The 20,960-nt window shown below is 41.5% G+C and overlaps 1 protein-coding gene across 2 annotated transcripts in view; it reads left to right on the top strand.

Annotated features, from left to right (window-relative positions):
* The window catches only part of DIS3L2 (DIS3 like 3'-5' exoribonuclease 2), a 268,095-nt gene that overhangs the window by 48,425 nt on the left and 198,710 nt on the right, over window positions 1-20,960 (top strand). For both annotated transcript variants that reach the window (XM_054571544.1, XM_054571550.1), the window contains one exon: window positions 1,532-1,633. In XM_054571544.1, coding sequence (XP_054427519.1) covers window positions 1,532-1,633 — 102 coding nt within the window. The remainder of the gene's footprint in view (window positions 1-1,531; window positions 1,634-20,960) is intronic.

Below are 20,960 nucleotides of genomic sequence, written 5' to 3'. Positions count from 1 at the left end.
ACATGCAGGCAGCTCTTTTTTCACTCCTAGGAAGCCGGAGACGTCCTGCTGCTGTAAATTGCAGAAGGCGCTGATGGATGATGTTGTGCCACATTTCCGTTGTTCCCTCTCTCTGTGCTGGTTGCCTCTTTCTCTTTCTCTGGGAAGCTTGTCTTGAGGTCAGCTGCAGTAATTCTTTGTGGCTGACATGGTAGCTGTTCCTCAGGGACTTAGGGCGGGTCAGGTTTGGCCAAGCATGTGGGCCACAGCCTCCAGCCCATGCCTGGATTAGAAATTGAACCTAAAGGCTGTGTTAAAAGATTTCTAATCGTTTGTAACTAGAAGTATAAAAGTTGTTGAGTGTCTAAAATCCCTTGGCGGTAGTGAACTTGGAATGCTAATTTTAACTTCGACTAAAATGTCAGAGTAATCCCCCGCAGTCAACTGTTGAGTGTTAAATCCATTCCATATCAAGTGTCTATTAGAAAATTTTGAGTTTCCAAATGGGTTTGCTATTACCTCCTTGAAGAAAAATTCACATTTTACTTCTCTCATCCTCTGGAAAGAAACATACAGTATAAACTTTTGGAAGGATGAAAGGATGAGAGTACATGTTTGCGTGATTGTTGATGAAAAAATACTTAAGTTTGTCACTGTTGAAGGCATGTTTTTCTTTAGCTGTGTTTTCCGTATAAGTGTTTTTATAAAGTAATTTGACTTGTTTTTATAAAGTTATCTGGCACTAATTTAAGTTTAGCAGTCGATACCTGGGGGAGTCACTGGGGCTACACCGCTTTAAGGGGCCTGTTGATAAGCATGCGACTGGCCGAGGGCGAAGGCGTTCGTGCCTTGCTGCGTTCATTCACACTCTGGAGTTCACCCTGCTCCTAAGTCAGTGAGGGAGGTGGAATGTGCAAGTGCTTTACGAATCTCATTCATTTTATGTCCTTTTCCTTTTCTTCTTTGCCTCCTACTTAGGTCTCCATAAAAACAACCCCAGGGTCCTTCTGCCACTTTCCTGGGCGGGGCTGCTGGGAGTGTGTGCTTTTGCTGGTCTCCCCTTGGAGGTCCCACATTCTAGGGTTGGTTGCTGTTCCCGCTCTCGGTGTCCTGAGGGATTATGTGTTGTTGTTCTTCCGTTTTCTTGCAAGCCTATTTTTCTTTACTCTCACTCTTATTAAAAAAAAAATACTCAGCTAGTGTAGAAAAGATATCAGTATGCTTTATTTCATTTGGAAAAAATAGGATAACCTAAGGATAACTCGCTCCTTTCTTATTTTAGTTATGAAAGTATGCAATCCCAGTTTTTTGCTTCATGTGTTTTTATTTGTTTTTAGCCTGCCTGTATTCCGTTAATCTGCTCTTACACATTCATCACCATTTCTATTTGTACCAAAGAGACTGAACTCCTTCTAGGTCTGCTTGTGGCTATATACTAGTGTTCCTATTAAATCAGTGGACAGATTGTGGAGTTACAGTTTTTAAATCAAGGAAGTAATCTTTGGTTTCAAGCTTTGGTAAGCTGATCATTTTATTTCTTTCTCCCAACTAGGATGGTGATCGAGACATTTTTATTGATGGGATTATTGCTCGTAATAGAGCCTTGAATGGGGATGTGGTGGTTGTGAAGCTGCTTCCGGAGGAGCAGTGGAAGGTGAGTTAAATTTTCATTTTCTAACTGTAACTTCTCGGGGCCTTTTGCATTTCATGGTGCATCAGTGAGGCATCATAAACTGAGCAGTTATGGATCCGTAAGACCCTGTGTTTACCTCAGAAACAGGCCACATAATGCTTGGGACCCAGAAGCATCTGGTCGACAGACATTGAAGGATTTGATTTGTTGTTCTTGCTCTCTTCCCTGTGGTCTGTCTTCCCTGTCACATGCTTAACAAATTATATAACCTCTCTGTGCCTCAAATGCCTCATCCATAAAATGGGAATGATCACAGCACCTATTTCATTGGCTTGTCATGAGGAGTAAGTGAGAACACCTGTAGAAATCTGCGAATGGTGTCAGGTCAATGGTAGCAGCTCAAGAAACGTTAGTTCTCATTGTTAACTGGACCAGAGTATGGGAAGAATTGCCTTACAGCAGACTTTGTTGAGGCATAAGTTTAATTCTTTTCATCTGACAGGGCTAGAATAACTGAGTTAGACCTATGTGCCAGTGACTGTAGGACGCAGGGAAATTAGTCATGATCAAAACGACATAGTTCTTGCCCTCATGGAGCTCTTAGTCTGGTGGGGAGTGCAGGCGGGAAGAGACACATACTAATCACACTATACAAATTTAAGGATGATTTTGATTAATGCTGTGAAGTTAAGTGCATAGTGTTTTGTGAAAGTTAATTATCCTAGTCCAGAACACCCCCCAACCACGATTGCCACCAATTGTGGATATAGTCTACTCCCCTTGATTCCTTGAAAGCACAGCTAAGCGTTGGCTCCAGGTCCTAGGCACATAGATTCATTTAGTTCACTTCTTTTTTTTTCTTGAAAGCATCACCGAGCACAGTGTTGACCAGGTCCAAAAACACAAGAGGAGTGCATTAGGGCTTAGTCAAGCCAAAGAAAATATTCTTAGAGATCATTTGACAAAGTAAAGAGGCAGCATTATAGTTAAGATGAGCCAAAGACAGACAAGAAAGATGGCTTCCTTTGGTTTGAGGAGTGATAGTGGGTATATTTGAAAGAAATAGAAGAGAGGTAAGCAAGTTGGGTCGGTCTAGAGCTGATGAGGTGTTGACTGGTGAAGAATAAGAATAGAGTGCATACAGTAGAGCATCTGTTGAGCTCTGCAGAGATTGTTTAGAAGAACAAGGCCAAGCTGCCTGGCATCCTTACTGTCCTCGGCTGGGTAGGGTATGGCTAAAATAAACAAGCATGTGAATAAATAAATGGTTGCCTCATTTCCTTGCCCTTCACCTATTTGTATTAAAGACCAGCCAGTACATTCTTCCCTGGCATTTTCAGAGGCACCCTTGCTTTGGGCAGGAAGCCTAGGAAGATGGGAGTAGGCTGGAGGTGAAGGTGTTTGCTATTGTTGAGCTCTAGGAGGACAGATTTGGAACTTGGGCATTCTTACTTCTGCCTTGGTGCTTTTAGCTGTAGACAAAACCTATATCTGCTTTAAGACTCAACAAAGCAAAGTTGTGGTTTTCCCCAAAAGGTCTAATTTTGTGGATAAGAATTGCAGATTTCCTTATAGCATTTCCACAGTCAAAACATTCAGGCTACGTAGACACAGCTTGTTGTTTTTCTGTTTTACAGTTAATATCTGTAAAATATTGGCATGGGTGCAGAGAAAGACCTAGACTGGCAAGGAGGACCCTACCTTTTGGGCTGCTGGTGGGAGCAGAGTAGGGACGATGGCAGGGGGCCAGCCGTGGTGTGTGCCGGGCCCTCTTCAGCTTTCAGAACATTTGAAATGCCGAGGATGGTCCGGGGTTCCTAGCTTATGCTGTTCCTTTGGAGCCCCTAAGGTCTTCACAGTGGCTTCCTGACAGTTGCTTTGTATATTACAGCCAGCCCCATTATGTATGTCTTTTAGGACTCATCAGAGTATTTCACAGCGTCCCATTCTGAAGAGAGGAGCTCTGTTGGCCTTAGCCCACCTATGACAGTTGGTGATAGGGTCAAATGAGAGAGAAGAGAATATTCAGACTGTCATCAAGAATCCCTGGCATGCAGAATCTAAATATTTCAAAGCATACTGGCCAATTGTATTACAGGTTTGTTAGTACAAAAGCATATTGTTATCAAAGGAATCTGTAGTCAGTGGTGTGAACAAATGTGAATTAATTGGATTATTCATCTTTGCTTCTTTATACTTGTTGTGCTCACTCCTCTTGGGTATGTAAACTATAGGGCCTTTGGGTTTTCAAAAAAAAAACAACCCAGCAGTTCCTTTAGCTGTTGTAGTAAACAGTCAATTTATTTCACAGCATGTTTTTTTGGCAAAAGACATAGCTATAAAAGTATCAAGCTGTGAGGCAATATAAAAAAATAATTTACTCATATATAACAATTTTAATTTCAGAATTATTCCACATTTTTGATATTTATGTGTTTTTATTATAGACATCTAATGAAGGATAGTTGAAGGGGACATGCTAGTTTATTTTCACTTTGTCATTTGAGAAATTAAGTGACTTCTTTGAGAACTTGGAGTTTTTAACAGAACCAGGGAGCAGAATCTAGAATTCAGATATTTTGACTTTCAGCTCAGTGCTGTGTGTGTGTGTGTTTGTATGTTTTGAGTTAGTGCCTGTGTGGGTGTTTTTTCTAGGCTGAGAGTCTGGGGCTTTCCTCAGGTTTCCAGAGCTGGGGGCCGTGTTGCCCAAATGGTCGGAGCCACGGTCCTGTTGCTGCTGCCTGTGGCAGTGCAGGTGCCCAGGGGCTTCTCGGCCTGCGCCAGCCTGGATCCAAGCCAGATGCTGCAGGTACAGACTCAGGTAGGTTGCAGGTTTTGCTGAAGGAGCGCAAGGGCAGGATGGGAACGATTGTAGTATGGATTGCGGGATAGAAAGAGAAACACATGTTATGGAAGCATGAAGCTCTGAGGGAGTTGGGGAAGGGTTCCTCGAGGAGATCACAGTTGAACTAAGGTCTGAAGGATGGGAATGGAGAAGGAGAGAGGATTTGTTTTGTTTTAGGAGGAGAGTGGTTTGGGCTGAGAATGATTGGGCAAGAGAGGATTATGAAAATTTCCCCTTCGAGGGAGGAACACGTGGCATAAAGCTGCCTCCTCCTGCCACGCCATTGGCTAAGTGCTGCAGCTCTGCAGACAACTCTTCCAGACACGGGCGGGCGAGGGCAGGGGGTTCCTGACTGTCCTCCAGGCCCCGCCCTCCAGGGAGACCCCCGTCCTGTACCCGCTTCACACGCACTCACGGAATACTGAACTTTGCTTTTTCAAGTCTTCCATTTGCTGTTTATTTGAGCTTCACTCTGTCTCTTTCATTCTCTTTCCTTTTCCTTTTCTTTCCTTTCTCCCATCAATTTCATCTCCCATAACTCTTAAACAACCTTGTCCTTCATCCTTTTTGTTAACTATAAAAAGTTTATCCTGCTGTTTTCCTTCTCTTAATACTCCAATACTTTACAAATAAGCAAATGTAAACCTGTGAATGTTGCTGCTGATTGCCCATTTTTTAGTGCTGACTGTGTACCATGAACTGTGTTTAGTGCCTCATCCAGTTCTTTAGTTTGCTGTTATCTCTATCTCAGTGTTGTGAATGGGAAACCTGGGGCTTAGCTTAAACATCTTATTTAGGACACTAGGGGGTGAGAGAGTTGGGATTCAGATTTATATCTCATTATAAGATCTCATTGCTACCTGTTAGTCCACAGATAAAAAGAAGAGAGTTATTTGATCTGTAGATAGATATTGTCAGGTATCATAAAAATCAGTATAAATCCAAAAACCAGTAATGTATGCTTTAGCATTAGCCAACATTTTAAGTTGTCATCATGGGTAAAGATGACTCTAATAATTGAAATGACCAAAGGCCTAGTATTATTTTTAGGAAATAAACAGCTTGGAAAAAAACAATTAGAGTTCTAGTGGTTGTATCTTAAGACTAGAGAGGCATGGTAGCTTCTCAGGGCGTTATGGAGCTAGATGTTGAGAATGCGTCACAACCTGACCAGGCATCTGGCGTAGGTAGTGGATCAGATACTGAGAGAACTGACCCAATTTGAAAGTCAAATCAAGAGCTGGACAAGGTACAAAGTCAAAGGGGTTACAGACCCAGGTGCCACCCTGAATCGCTGGCAGCAGATCCCTCATTTATGGGGCATGTGGCACAGGTATTTAGAAGGCAGGTAGGCAGTTGTCATGTAGGTGGGTCCTTCTGGGCCTTTGGGAGAGGATTCTAATTTCAGAAGTGTGGGACCATCTTATTACAAAGAGACTAGCAGAGACAGCCACTGGGCTGGGAGTCCAGGGTAAGATTTGATGCCCAAGCTAGAATGGCTAGAGCAGTACTGCGAGCAAGAACCAAAGCATCAAACCAACCCTGAGATCCAGAATTCTGGGCCTTTTCTACTTGTATAAAGTACATTTGGGAGACCAGAATTCAGCTTTAGTATTTTGGGTCTGGGCGGTGGGTTAAAAGCTAAAGCCTCCTATAGAGGGGACCAGAACTGTTTAAATACTGCCCACTTTCTTTGGGAACTAGGGCCAGCAGCTTAGCTGACGCAACCACAGTGAGTGACTGAGAAAATCAGAGGGAAGGAGGCCTGCAGGAGCACGTGAAAATCACCCTCAGTCAGTACAGTGTGAAGCAGGCCAGCCAGCTGAAGGCAGGGCGGGTTTCAACTGCAGTTTCTACTCCTTGGAACTTACCTCCTAGAACCTTTTGTCTGAATATCTAAAACTGTAGTAAGGCAGCGTGGAATTGACTTGATAGTTGATGCCCACCGGGAAACTGTGGTGTTCTTCATTTCTCCCCCAGCTGTTTGTTGAGCCTCTGCCTTTCACTGACAGGACTCACTGGGGATAAACCAGCCAAACACTTTGTTAGCTAAGTCTCAATTTCTCTTGGGACAAGAGTCTTTCATTTAACTTACAGCAGAACAAAGGATATACATGAATTAAGGAGGGTGGAGAAGCAGGGACAGTCATTCTGTATTTTCTAAATGTCTATTATATGGTTACTAAGAAAACATTTTTATTTAATAATACTAATACTTTAGCAAGGGAATAACAGAAGTATGGATGGGTACTTTGGAAGAAATTGGCACAGAAAGAAAGAAATAACTTGAATTTAGAAGAATAAAGGAAGTACTGATAGGAGTAACCACTCTTATTCTAAATTAAACAATAGAAAAAAATCAAAGTACACATCTAATCCCTGGTTTTCAATGGCTGTTCCAAACCTTCTTATGGTCACATGAAATTGGTCTAGTACAGTAAATTGTTCCCTTTGACAACGAACTTTTCCTTCAAGTGATTGTTTTAAAGTTTTGTATTCCAAGTTCTTCTTTAAATATGCACCCATCATACTAGATTATATTTAATCCAATCTCTTATATAACCACTATCATTTTGGATTGTTCTCAATTCCAGTGGAATTAGGATTTCTTAGAACTGTTTGGTTTCTTGGCCTGAATGGCAGGCGCAAAAGAGACTTGGAAGGTACCCAGTGATGGAGGGCAAGGTCTTTGGAACCTCTGCCCACAGCAGTATGGTAGGTGAGGTACATCTCTTGCCATGATCAGATTTTCCCCAAATTGTTATATACACAAATCTATTTTTAACAATCATCTTTTCTTCTTCATTATTGCCAGCTCTGGGATCAAATACTTCAGGTTCTTTACTGCTTTAAACCTACTTTCAGATCTCTGTAATTCAAATTGAAATGTCTGAAATAAGGAATGTATCATTTAAGGATAGAGTAGCTTATTTGTGCTGGGAAACTCCCAATTAATATTTCAGGATTATTTGCTAGAATACTAATTCTTTCCTTCTTAACTCCATGGAAATGGTTTGATGAAATTCACGTGCATTGTATGGAGTGGGTCAATGTAGATAAAGTACAGAAGACAATGTTGGCACACTGTAAAGTGCTCAAGAGATGTCAGATATTTCTATTATTCTTGTCTGAAATGAGGACTGAGAGTCATAGTTTGGCCAAGATCACATAAGAACTCAAATTTACTATTTCCCGCTCTTGAATTTACCTCTGACAACATTCACTTATGGACATAAAACGTTTGTGATTTACTGAGCATTCCTTTGCAGTGTCTAAATTGCTGGACAGTTGTGTGCAAGGTACAGTTATGCTGTGGAATGACGTGGCTTCTTACTCATGCTCTTTGCCCATCAAGGTCATTTAGGGCTTCGCTTTGTATTATCTTCATTCCAGAGTTCCAGAATAACGGGATTGCTGCATCAGGAGTAGTCTCTTTTCCTGTGGCGGAAGGAAACAGAGCCCTCGAGGGCCACATTTAAAATGCCTTTCTTCAAAAGCAACTATCACTTCTGCTCACAACTCATTAGCCAGAAAGAGTCACCTGGCCTAACCACACGAGAACCAAGAAGTGTAGTCCTTCCAGGTGTCTCAAGTAGCGATATCGGATATATCTGGTGAGCTGCACTAATGACTATCACACTGGATTAATAATGCCTTGCAGTCTTGACTAGCCCTCTGCAAAGTTCTATGTCATTGGTCATTAGGGAGATCAGGCAAAAAGCTTATGTATCACTTACTACAGTTATCCCCACTAGTGAAAAAAAAGAATTCAGCGGTACCCGAAAGTGATCTAGATGGTTTTTAAGATCACTCTTAGTTATATAATTCTTGCTTTAAAGTACAATGGGTGACACGAAGTGAATTGTTGATCTTCGAATTAAGTTAATGGTGCAATTTTTATAAATGAAAGGCAAGGAAGGAAATGTACTGGCATTTATTTGGTAATGTTTATAAACCATAAAGAGCTTATCATTAATAATAGTATCGTGATATTGTTGTTTGTTACTGCCATTGTTAAAATTTTTATTTAAAAAAATTTTTGATATACCTTATCTCATGACTTATAGACACTAGTAATGATTGAGAGTATATATAACTATTTTGAATTTAGATTTCTTTCAAAGTAGGGAAAAGATCACAGTTTTAAAAATGATTTAAATCGTCCTGGCTGGTGTGGTTCAGTGGATTGAGTGCTGGCCTGTGAATCAAAAGGTCGCTGGTTCGATTCCCAGTCAGGGCACATACCTGCGTTGTGGGTCAGGTCCCCAGTTGGGGACATGTGAGAGGCAACTGATCAATGTGTCTCTTACACATTGATGTTTCTCTCCTTCTCTTTCTCCTTTCTTTCCCCTCTCTCTAAAAATAAATAAATAAAATATTTTAAAAAATAATTTAAATAAAACAATATGAAAATTGTATTTCTATCTTTGTGTTTAGAAACTGGTTGGTTTAAAGAAAAGTATACCATCAGGAGATTCACCATTGGCTTAAATATCAAAAATAATAGCACCGCCAAACCCATAAGACCCAAATCTAGATGACTCTTTTAAGACTAGATTTTACCAGCTGATTTTGAAAGCAGTATTTGGGGCTGCTCAGTGACTATATAACCCCAAACGGATTCTTTTGGACCCCACTTGTTGAAAAATAGCTTTCTGTTTGGGCTTAGCTCCCTGCAAAGCAAGGAAGAAAAGTGCTAACAGGAAAGCAAAGACGTGTTTCTTATGTGATTGGAGACTTACCCAGTGAGGCTAGAGAGCTTCTTCTTAATGTAACTTTCTTCCCAAAGCTTTGGGCAGGTCTTAGCTTGAAAAAAAGGTCAACCACAATGTACATAAGCTCCTTGCTTTTATACTCTTGTGAACACGCATGCACATACAGTTCTGTGCTTTGCAGCTTGTGGCCAGAATTCTTCTTCTTTTTTTTAATTCTTTTTTACTTCTTCAAAGTTAAATCTCATAAGCAGATTACCTCCGGGGATAATTTTATTTGTGGCAGCCAGCCTGGTCTCAGAGTTCAGAATAGCTTCCTCTGTTGTATCAGCTTCTGAACCATGGACATGCACAGAGCTCACAGGGAACATTTGTGGTCTTGTTCTTTTGAAATGAGATATGATATTACATGAGCAATGAATTGGAAATGATATTAAGTTATATACATAGAGTTGCTCAGAAAAATAGCCTCTGTGGTGGTGAAGGAACTACCTCATTAGTGAAAAACATGCCCTTCCCTACCCCCATTCTCTTTAATGATGCTATACCACCCTTAGTGCCAACCAAGTTAAAAACAATACCAAGAAGAACGAAAAGCCCTTAGACAAATATACTTTTTAAAAAATCCGGTCAGTGTTTATCAAAGATCTTGGGGAATTTGCTTTAGATGGTTAGAGCCATCTGGTTTACCTGCCAGGCCTCCAGCTCCGGGCCTGCCGGGGTCGCAGGAAGCCTGCTGTGGCCTCAGAGATCGAAGCCTGTGGCTTTCTCCCGTGTCATGTCTGCCAAAGAGTCACTGCCTCGTCCTTGCCTGGTCTGGCTTTAGGAGGCTCGTGACAGGGAGCGACAGGTGCCGGCATGACCGACGAGAGCAGTGGGTTCAGCCTTTCTCATCTCACAGCGCGCATCATAAACCCATTGCTAAAATTCTGCAGCACGCCAAAAATGTTTTGCCAATCAGACAAAAATAGGTATAATTTTGATTCATTAACACTGGACAGCTATTGTGTTGGCTCTTGTCATTTTTTTTTATTTGACAATCTAAGGGAAAAGACGTCAGTGCCCTCAACTAAATAGTCAGGTATTGCATGTTTTTTTCTTTTTTTAATTTGTTTTTTATCCTCACCTGAGGACATGCTCACTGATTTTAGAGAAGGGGGAAGGGAGGAAGAGAGGAAGAAAAACATTGATCAGTTGTCTCTCAGCATGCGCCCTGACCAGGGACCAAACCTGCACCCTACACATGTGCTCTGACTGGGAATTGAACCTGCGACCTTTGGATTCATGGAATCATGTGCCAACCAAGTGAACCACACCAGCCCAGGAAGGTATTGCATGTTTTAAAAATTCTTGCAGCATATCAGTGTGCCTGCCATGGCACCCCAGTTGAAAATTGCTGCACTTAGAGGCTTTGGATTGAAATCTTAGGTGTGGGAGTGATAGAGGACATCTTAAAGACAGGGGTACTACCATACTATTGGGCAAATGTTTGAATTCACAGTCCCTGGAAAGTGGGTATGCTCAATACAGAGGTGCTCTTTGGCAGAGAGCAGATTATGTAATTTCCCAGATGAGTTACTATCATTGTTTTGTTCCAGTTGCCCAAGATTGGCCAGTGGAAGCCCTGAGTTGGCATCTATGTCATTTTGACATGTCTCATCATTCTTTGGACACTTCTTTGTTTCCTGGTGGTGTTCCACCCTCACCTTGTGTTTTCCCTGTGCTTAGCCCTGGGAATAGCCATCTTCTAAGAAGCCTTGGTTTCTTTCAGTGGAGAAATCCAGATGCTCTGAAACCCTCCCAGTGAACAGATCTAGGAAATATATGCATGTGTATATACATCTGTCTATCTGTCTCTCTGTCCGCCCGTTCGCCCATCCATCCATCCGTCTGTCCGTCCATCCATCCATCCATCCATCCAGAAAACTGATTCACACTCATAGCTCCAATTCCAGTGCAACATCACAGGGTTCTCTGTAGTTTCTCCTTTCCATATTTGTAACTTCGGTCTCTAATAGTGAGAAACCTGGCTCTTATTGTCCATGCTGTGTTTACCTATTTGCTCATTCCTTTTGTAACAAATATGCTGACTTTGCTTATTAGGTTGCCTTTGCTTTTAGGTTATCCTTCTTGCTCAGGCTTCAGCCCCTTTCAGCTCTTACCTCCTCACTTCCCTGATTCTGTACCATTGTGCCATATTATTATTATTATTAATTTAAAAGATTTTATTTATTTATTTGTAGAGAGGAGGTGAGGGAGGGAGAAAGAGAGGGAGAGAAACATTGATGTGTGAGAGGAACATTGACTAGTTGCCTCTTGCACAGCTGAGGACCTGGCCCGCAACCCAGGCCTGTGCCCTGACCAGGAATCAAACCAGCGACCCTTTAGTTTGTAGGCCAACACTCACTCCACTGAGCCACACCGGCCAGGGCTATACCATATTATTTTTTAGTGTGAGTCCTTTGAAAGTTGAGAGTTCTAGCTTTCTACATGGAATCCTATATACATAGCCAGTTGATCAGTGACATTTGGTGTACAAGAACCTCAGCTCTACTTGTGTTTAGAGTGTTACATCATTTCTATCTTGGTATCTATCTTGCTGGCTATTTTTCTTCTAAGCATGAAGTTGAGAATAAAGAAAAGAAACCGTGTATGTGCACACATGTGCCTCTAAGATATATATGTTTGACATTCAGGGCTGTCTTTGGCAAGGAAGCACTGTTTTTCTTTGGTGGGGGGGGTGTGTGTGTCAAAGCTTTCAACTCTAACCACACCTGACTCCTTGTTTATCAAACATGCCTACTTCCTGGACTTTTCCCATATCACCTTTTTCATCAGTATCTGTTCTCTCACCCATGCTGTTAACCACTGTCTCTCATAAACCCTTCATTCGTCATTTCACTAGGAAGCAGTCATTCCTTTCATTGCCTCGAGCTTACGCCACGCGACTGACATTTACTTCTGCTTAAAATTACTGGGATGTGCTTTGTGGCCTACTTATTTCCAGGAATCAGCAGGACAATCCTAGTGATGATAATTTTGAAAGTGTTTTACTAAGTGTCACCTCCCTGTAAGGAGGACTTAATGCCTAGTAGATGCCTTGCACATTAAAGATTTTGATAAATGTTTATTGGATTTTGCCAGAATAAAAAATACTTGGTATCTTCAATTAGTAACTTTGGCTCATACTTTTGATATTTTAGTTGAGTTATGCTACCTCCTGTATATAGATGCTGAGCTTGTTTGGGTACAAAAGATAGTTATTTGGTTTACGTAAAGTATTTCTATATAGTAAAAGTCACGCTTTTGAGCATCAGTTCTGTGAATTTTAAAACATGCATAGATTTGTGTAACCACTACCACGGACAAGATAGAGAACACTTCATCATACTCCCAAATTCCCGTGTGTCCTTTTTTTAGTTAACACTTCCCCTTCCCCACAGCCTCTGCCAAACACTGTTTTATGTCCCTTTGGATTTGCCTTTTCTATAATGTCGTAAAAATGGAATTACTTTGAATCTGGCGTTTTTCTGTTAGCATAATCATTTGAGATTCATCCGTGTTGTTCAGTGTTGTTGGATAGTATTCCATTACATGCATGTGTGTTTACCCATCTGCCAGCTGAAGGACATTTGGATAATTTCCAGTTTTTGACCATTAAGAGTAAAATTGCTGTGAACATTGCTGTACATGTCTTTGTATGGACATGTTTTATTTCTCTTAGTTACATACCTAAAATGGAATTGCTATGTCATATAGTAAGCATATATTTATCTTTATTATCTTCATAAGAAACCATATAGCTGTTTTCCAAAGTAGCATACCATTTTTCATGCCCATTAAAAATGTATAAGTGATTCACTTTCTCGATATCCTTACCAGGACGTGTTATTTTAATTTTTACCATTCTGGTGAGTGTATAGTAATATTTACTTTTTGTTGTTGTCATTGTTTGTTATCTTTTGCTTTGTGTGCCCGTGATGACAAAATGATGCGGAACATTTTTTTCATGTGTGCCCACTGGCCATTCATTCATATATATATATATATATATATAGTCTTTTTTGAAGTGCCTGTGCAGTCTTTTACCTATTTTTTAAATTAGTTTGTCTTCACATTAATGAATTGTAAGAGTTCTTTTATAATATGGAAATTTTAAAATATAGAAATACAAATATATACAATGTAATACATATGTATACATATATTTCAGATCTGTGTCCTTACTAGTTTTTTGTCCAGTTGTTTTTCTATTTGTTAAAATATCTGTGATTGGGGATTTATTTATTTCTCCCTTTACTTTTGTCAGGTTTTGCTTCATCTGGTTTGAAGCTTTTTTTATTAGATGCATATACATTTACAATCATTATAGCTTACTAATGCATGAACTCTTTTATTAATATGAAATGTTCCTCTTTGACCTGTAGTCCCATTTTTTCCTTGACTTTGACTTTGATATTAATATAGATAACTACTTCAATCTTCTTAGAGTGTTTTCAAAGATGGGAAATTATAGAGAATATCTGTATACTGATATGAGCAAATTTTCTCATAGACGAGGAGGGAGAGTAAAATGCGGGGGATGAGGTGTGACCCAATGACCGAAGCCATCAGGCAGGAAGTAGTATTCAAAGCTAGAAGTGTCATATGTGATTTCAGTTGGGAAGAAGGAAAGGATGGTTGTAGATACAAGTAGATTTTTTGAGTAGGCCATACCTTAGAGCTGTTTTTAAAATCCAGCAATAGGTGCGAAGTTAATAGTGTATCAATAACCACTGATCAAAGAAATGTGGTTTTGGTTTTTATTGTCACGAAGTGTTGGCCGGCTTTTCAGGTAATTGTGGTTAACCTGTTAATAGCGAGGTGGCCGTTAGTTGCAGGGATTGTGGCCCTTATATTAATGTCCTGAACCTCCCTTGTCCTGAAATTTTTTCATTGTATTCTGTCTGGTTTTCTGAAGTAATCTGCAAATTGAGCTGGTATTTCAGTGAGGTCTAGGATAGTAAAGTGTGTCTCAAGGATGTGAAATCCATTTTGTTGGAGGTTCATGTGATGTAAAGGAATCTGAGGTCAGGCATTGTAGCGAATTCTCTATACATGCAAAAACTTTACATACAAATAATCTTTATTTGAATGTTGTTTAAACTTTTTAGGTTATTTTCTCTCTTAAATGATGTTATTATCCTTGCTTTGATTTCACATCAGAACTTGTGATTCTTAAAGGGGGATGATCTTTGATTCAGGGAAATAGTTGGAAATGATATTAGTAGGCTTTTACTATTAATGAAAATATAGAGAATTGTCCTCAAAAAGAATCCTACTTTGAGCATTTCTAAGGAGGCTTCAACTTTGTTCTTTACTAGGTTTGGAAAATTGGCCACGTTCCACAGTCTAGCCCACGTCCTTGCTGTGGTGATTGATGCATTGGTGGGCACATGATACAGTTGACCCAGCAGAGTAATCCTGAGACTTTTTTTGCAGAGCACCCGAGTGAGAGTTTCTTTTTTTTCCACTGGGGGTCTCTAAGAGGATGGGGTATAATTCTGAAGGTACTGGAATCCTTTACGCTATAAGGAGAGAGGCTACTCTGGTAATGGAGCCAATACTGAAGGGAACTGCGCGCGTGCACGCACGCACACACACACAGAGTCACATAGTTCTGCTATGGTTGGCTCAATTACCTAAGTCACTAAGTCACTTTTAAAAAGCCAGTTCTATTTGTTTTTTTCTGTCTCTTGTGGCTAAAATGATCATAATAAGTTGCATATATTTTAAAGACAAGTCAAAATACAATTTTAAAAAAAGCAACTACACATGCACATGTATATATTCCTTTAAAATTTTTTTCTTTATTTACTGATTAGGGGGAGAGAGAGAGGCATTGATCTGTTGTTCCCTCATTGACGCATTCATCAGTTGCTTCTTGTATGTGTCCTGACCAGGGATAGAACCTGCAGCCTTGGTGTATCAGGATGATGCTCTGGCCAACCGAGCTACCTGGCCAGGGTCACATGCATACATGGGTATTTTTTCACTAACCTGAATAATTATCTATTCCTTCTATGAGCTCTGTTATTGGAAGTTTTGTCTCTCATAGGAACTAGTCCTTAGGACTTGCTTTCTCAGATTTGTCTCTATCCAACCTCCTGCCTGACTTTTTAAAAACTGTTCTAAGCTTCAGACCTTGGTGTTACATTCTGCCAGAGCCTTTCCCGGCCTCCCAGTTTATTTCTGGCATCATGATATTTACCCCCTCGCTGCTGAGACTGCGCTAGTTGGGCTCTGCTGTGCTCTGTGAACCGGGTTTCCTCCAAGGGGACGTGTGCCTGCTTCTTACTGTCCTTTGTGACTGGGGACAGAGGCTTAGCTGTACCAGAGTTAGGTGATGGTTACTCAGTTGCTTGTGGTGGCTGTGCAGAAGGGGAAGGAAGGCATGTGTTACAGGACACCTGTCCTTCTGTTTCAGCCTCTGTGATCTCTTGGAAACTATGTCCGGAGACCCTTAAGGCCCGACGACTCGCAATTCTGCGCTGTTCCTCTCCTGCAGCCCACGCCTGGTCTGCGCAGTGGCGGGCTCCTTGGTCGTTTACCTCTGCAGGAGCCATTTTTAAAGGGAGTTATATAGTTTTCCTTACTGTAGTCACAGAGAAGGAGAAAGAGGGAGACAGGCTCTACTCTTCTACGTTGTTAGAAACCTGTTCTAACAGATTGCTGTGATCTAAGCCAGGAAAGAGTTGGCAGTAGCCTGTGAATGGTTTATAATGGAAGATATTGGCAGGTGAGATTAAAATGGTCAAAACAAGGTCAGTGGACATTGAGAAGGTCAAGGTCTTTGAATGGTAAGCCAAAGAACAGGGAGGTAATTTCTCTAGGGAAGAGAAATTCATGGAAATTTTTTGAGTCAGAAGGTAATTTAATCAGATTTTTTATTCCTAGAAATTTGTCAGACGGTGGCATTGAGAATACCAGGGAATTTTTTTGATTTAATCTTTATGGTATTTTTTGCCATTACCATCTGGTCTCCTTGTACCCCACTCCCCCCAGCAGAGAATACCAGGACATTTGTGGGGATATAAGAGTGCTTGCGGAAAGAAAAGTGAAGGGTTTGGTGAAGCAGTATGTTCAGTAGTAGGAAGAGTCAGATGTGGTTGTGGGTTTGAAAAGCTTGAAGAAGTGGTAAAAGTGGTGTTGAAAGAGACCAGAAAGGGAACCACTCTGAGGGGAAAGACTAGAGTGGTTTTGATGCTTTGAGTTTAAGAGGATAGTAGCACGTTAAGATAGAATTGTCTAGAAGGCATTGTGTTAGGTACTGTATTAAGTTTTGGGAACAGAACAAGGAGCAAATAGGCAAAAAAAGTCCCTGTCTTCATGGAGCTTGGGCTTCACTGGGAGAGACAGAAAAATGTAAATAAAATATGTTTAGTGTGCTCAATAGTGATATGTACTGAAGATGAAAAATAAATGAAATAAGGAAGAGAGATAAGAATTTCGGGGATGTGACTGAGATTTTAAATAGGGTGACCAAAGAAGGCCTCATCAAGAAGGTGACTTTGAGTAAGAACTAAAGGAAGTAAGGGAGCTGTCCTTGTGGCGATCTTTGGGAACAGCCAGTATGTGCCTCATTGTTCAAGGGACAGCAAAGGGGCTGAGCTGGAGGCTCACTGGGATGACGTCCGAGGGCTCGTGGGGCTGGGCACAGATTGGGTAGGGGCTGCTCCTCAGGGAGGGGCTGCGTTTGAGCTCTGTTGGAGGTGGGAAGCCTTGGGGGGTTTAGAGCATTGGCCTGATATGACTTAACGCATCAGAGTGATAGGCTCACTCTGGGGGCTGTGGTGGGAATAGGCGGAAAGGGGGAAAGAGGAGAAGATTCCTTACAAGGCTGTTGCCTTCTATCTAGGCGAGAGATATAGGGCCCAGGGCGGTGGCCATGGTGGCAAGGAAGTAGAATTGACAGGATGAGCTGACAGATGTGTTGATGGTGTGTGTGTGTGTGTGTGTGTGTGTGTGTGTGAGAGAGAGAGAGAGAGAGAGAGAGAGAGGAGAGAGAGAGATTAATTGGCCTAGAAGCATAACAGGATTTTTGGCCTGAGTAACCAGAAGAATGGAGAGAATTTGTTCTGTCCTGTTAACTAAATAAAAGGTGCTTTTGGATGAACTACCTTAAGCAAACAAAGTTTCCAATAACAGATATGCCTTTAAGAACAACTGTAGTATGTCTTTAAAACGATAGTGTTCATGGTCATATTTTATAATGAAAGGAGCTATTGGCAAGCCTTGTCAGGAACTCCCTGTGGAAATATCAATTGCTTTTCTTGGCTCCAAAGTATTTCCTGAACAGTGTATTATACTTTGTCCCAAGTGTGCCATTAAGGGATTTGAAGGTTTGTTCAAACACGTATGGCAAGTGAGTGCTGTCACTTAAACCTGGGCGTCGGAGCCAAGAAATGCGAAGCACCTCCTAGGTGGACTGTGACATGCTTGTGATCCGAACTGGAGGCTCGGAGCGGGAGGGGCAGGGCATTGTCTCCTGTGCACAGCCTTCAGCCAGCACGTGCTAAACTAAACCGCCTTCCTGAAGACAGTGTGCGTGCGCAGGTCTGTGTGAATCTTCATGGGACGCTCCAGTATACTGAGTGGATGGCAACTCCCTATCCCGGGGGATGTAACAGAGTTTATTTGCTGGAACAGAATTTACCAGTGCTAGTCTAGACTTGCTCTTTTTATATGATTTAAAATAACCTTCTTCAAAGTCACCTTCAAAAGCCATGAAAGATGACTTTTATGTTCAAGGAAGGGCTTTTCCATATCCCTAAATGGGGAACTATGAACTGTTTCATGCTTGGAGTTTGGGTAGGCCATGCGTGATGGAAATGTCCTTGGTATTTCTATTCAGGATTCCATTGGAATTGTTTGGTTACAGGGATTCTTTCTTTTGCTGTCCAGATTTGCAATACATTATATTAATTTTAAAAGGAAGGGGAGGAAAATCTAATAACATCAAATACCTTTGAAGTGGCCAGATCGTTGATTCTGGTAAGTTTCAGTTGCTCTCTGTAGTTAATCTAATTCACAGCTCACTGTAGACGAGATGCTTGTTCCTTCTTTCTAAGGGATGGATCAGTAGGACTCTGGAAATGTCCCCGAAAGTTGTGCTCAGCTCTGTAATTGCTCTTCCTTCTCTAGGCATTTGTGACTTTTCTTGCTAAAACTGTTGTTTTCAAGTTGGGGAAAGGTGAACTTTACAGTTATTTTGGGTTTATATTGAAACTGGAGTTATAATTAAGATATGAAGCTTTAGAGTTATCTTAGGAACATACATTTATTTAAATGGCTTCCAGTTTTAGTCATTTGCATTTGTATTTATATTTGCTTCTTAAGGTGGTAAGTTTCAACTGTGGCAAAATAACTGATGACTCCTGGTTTCTAGATGTGCATTTCATGCCGACCAGCATCTCAGCTTAGCCGGCTCTTGCTGCTTGGTAGTTACTTCATTCCTTTCTTGCAATTTTAAAATAATGTTTCTTTTACAGCTGATTCAGGTCTTTCTCACTTTCTTCAGAAGAAGAGAAATGGAAACCAATATTTATTGAGCATGTTTTATATGCCAAACATTTTGGGAGCCTCTGGGGAATATAAAAAGTGGACATGACATGGTTTGCTGCCTGGTTGGAGAAAGAAAAATGCAAGCAAATAAATGGAATATAGGCTGATCAAGAAACCTTGTAATGAAAAAATAAAAGAAAGAGAAAAAAAAGGAATGTTGTAATGAAAGATCAGTTAAGAGATAGTAGTGGAGCAAAGGAAGGAAATAGAACATTTCTTGAGAGGGTGGTTAGTCAGAGAAGCACATGCAGAAGAGCTGAGTCCTGAATGCTGACTCTGTGCCAGGCAGGTCAAAGTGCAGAGGCACGTCACGCAGTGGGTGCTAGTGGCGGGGGGCTGTGTGTGCACAGCTCGCTCTGAACCTGCTCACAGAAGAGCCCGCGTGGTGATGTGCAGGACCACCAGCCCTGACCTGGGAGCCCCAGATCTGTGTGCTTGCCACAGCTCTGCTATTCAGTTGCTGTGAGGTTGTGACATGTCTGAACCCGTTTTTTCCTCTGTGAGATGGAGATGATTATCCTCTTTTAAATCACCTGAGGTCGTTGTGCGGGTCAAATCAGTTGGTGTGTGTAAAAGCACAGGGAAGGTTATATAATATGAATATGAAGAGTGATAATAAAAGCCTCAGTGTTTATTGTGATTAACACACTCATCATTATATTTAAATTCTCTCCACTTCACTAACTCCTCTCCCTTGTTGAACCTCCTTCATTTGAGTCTCTTCTCAGGGCTCTAACCTCAGCTTCTCTTTTCAGTGGACTCTTGGCCCGGGGACACCTTTGCTTTGTCACCCCATTGTGGTTAGTTCCCTAGTCTGGATTCCTGTCCCCCAGTACACTCTTCCATCTTCAGACTTGCATTGCCAGCTGCCACCCACCGGGATGGTCCTTTGTCGCCTTGGACTTCCTGGCTCTAAAGACTTGATTGCTTCCCCTATGCAGACTCACTTCCTAAGCTCCCTGCCGTGTTCCAGGCACCCGTGCTAAGAGCTTTCCATATGTTATCTCAGTTTACACAATAACCTTATGATATTGGACAGTCTTGCCCCCATTTTAAAGATAATGAAACCGAGACTCAAAGAGAATAAATAACTCATCCAAAGCGGCATAGCTAGTAGGCGGCAGAGCCACGACGCGGACCGCTTGTTGACTAGAGTCCCTGCTCTTCACCACTGCCTTCTGCTGCTTCACTTTACTTGCTTCACAGTAAAGACCAGACTCGTTAAATTGGCATTCTGGACTCTCACACCTGCTTCTCCCCCTTTCTCACTCTTGCTGTACATTTCACTTTCACTTGCCTTTCCTAAGGGAAAGTCTGTATTTTCTTATCTACTTGCTTTTGTGTGCGTGTCCTTCCCCGGCTCAGGCAGTCGTCTTTTCTCCTGTTTCCAGTCACCGTCCGCGGGAGGCCAGGCAGTGGGGTGGAATGCGCCAGGCAGGAGTGGAGGGGGCCTGTTCCCTGGCCCCGCATGGCCCTGCCTGTTCTGTGAGGGACGGGCCGGCGCCCTTTCCGACCAGCGGTGTGCTGCTGTGCGTGCCTGCGTGCTGGCATTTGCTGCTGCCAGGCTTTTTAGTTTTTGCCCAGTTGTGGGTTTGTAGTGATACCTCATTGTGGTTTTAATTTGCATTTCTCTCATGACTAATGAGGCTGAGCACCTTTCCCTCTTTATCAGCTATTTCGCATTTCCATTTTGTGAAATGTTCTTTTTTCCCATTCTCCATTAGATTGTTTGTCTTTCATTGACCTGAGGTGTTCTTTATACATTCTGGATATGGACACTTCTGTGCTTCTCTTTTTAAATTTCTTTTATGTTATCTTAGGATAAAAGGAAAACTTTAATTTTTATATAGTTGAATTTATCAATATTTTCTATTATGGCGATGCTTTTATGTATATTTATGACATGTTTCTCTATATATTTTATCATATATTATTTTCTAAAATTCTGCCAACCTTTTAGATTAGCATCTTCCTTAGCCATTTTCCGCTCACACCACGCATAGCGTCTGACTCAGCTAACGTTCTTGTCTTTGAAGGAAGGGGATTCTATGAGGCGTTTTGCCATTCTCTTACTGACACAAGGCTTATGTTCCTCTTCAAGGAGAGAAGTCACGCTGCACCTACCTAGCTTTTCCTGAAGGCCCGTCTCCTCCCCTCTTGGGTCTCTCATCTCCAGATTTTGAGGTTA

This window comes from Pteronotus mesoamericanus, unplaced genomic scaffold (assembly GCF_021234165.1).
Source record: "Pteronotus mesoamericanus isolate MK-2021 breed Mesoamerican mustached bat unplaced genomic scaffold, CSHL_Meso_final contig_1018, whole genome shotgun sequence".
Classification (NCBI taxonomy): domain Eukaryota; kingdom Metazoa; phylum Chordata; class Mammalia; order Chiroptera; family Mormoopidae; genus Pteronotus; species Pteronotus mesoamericanus.
This window is presented reverse-complemented; position numbering and strand designations above follow the sequence as displayed.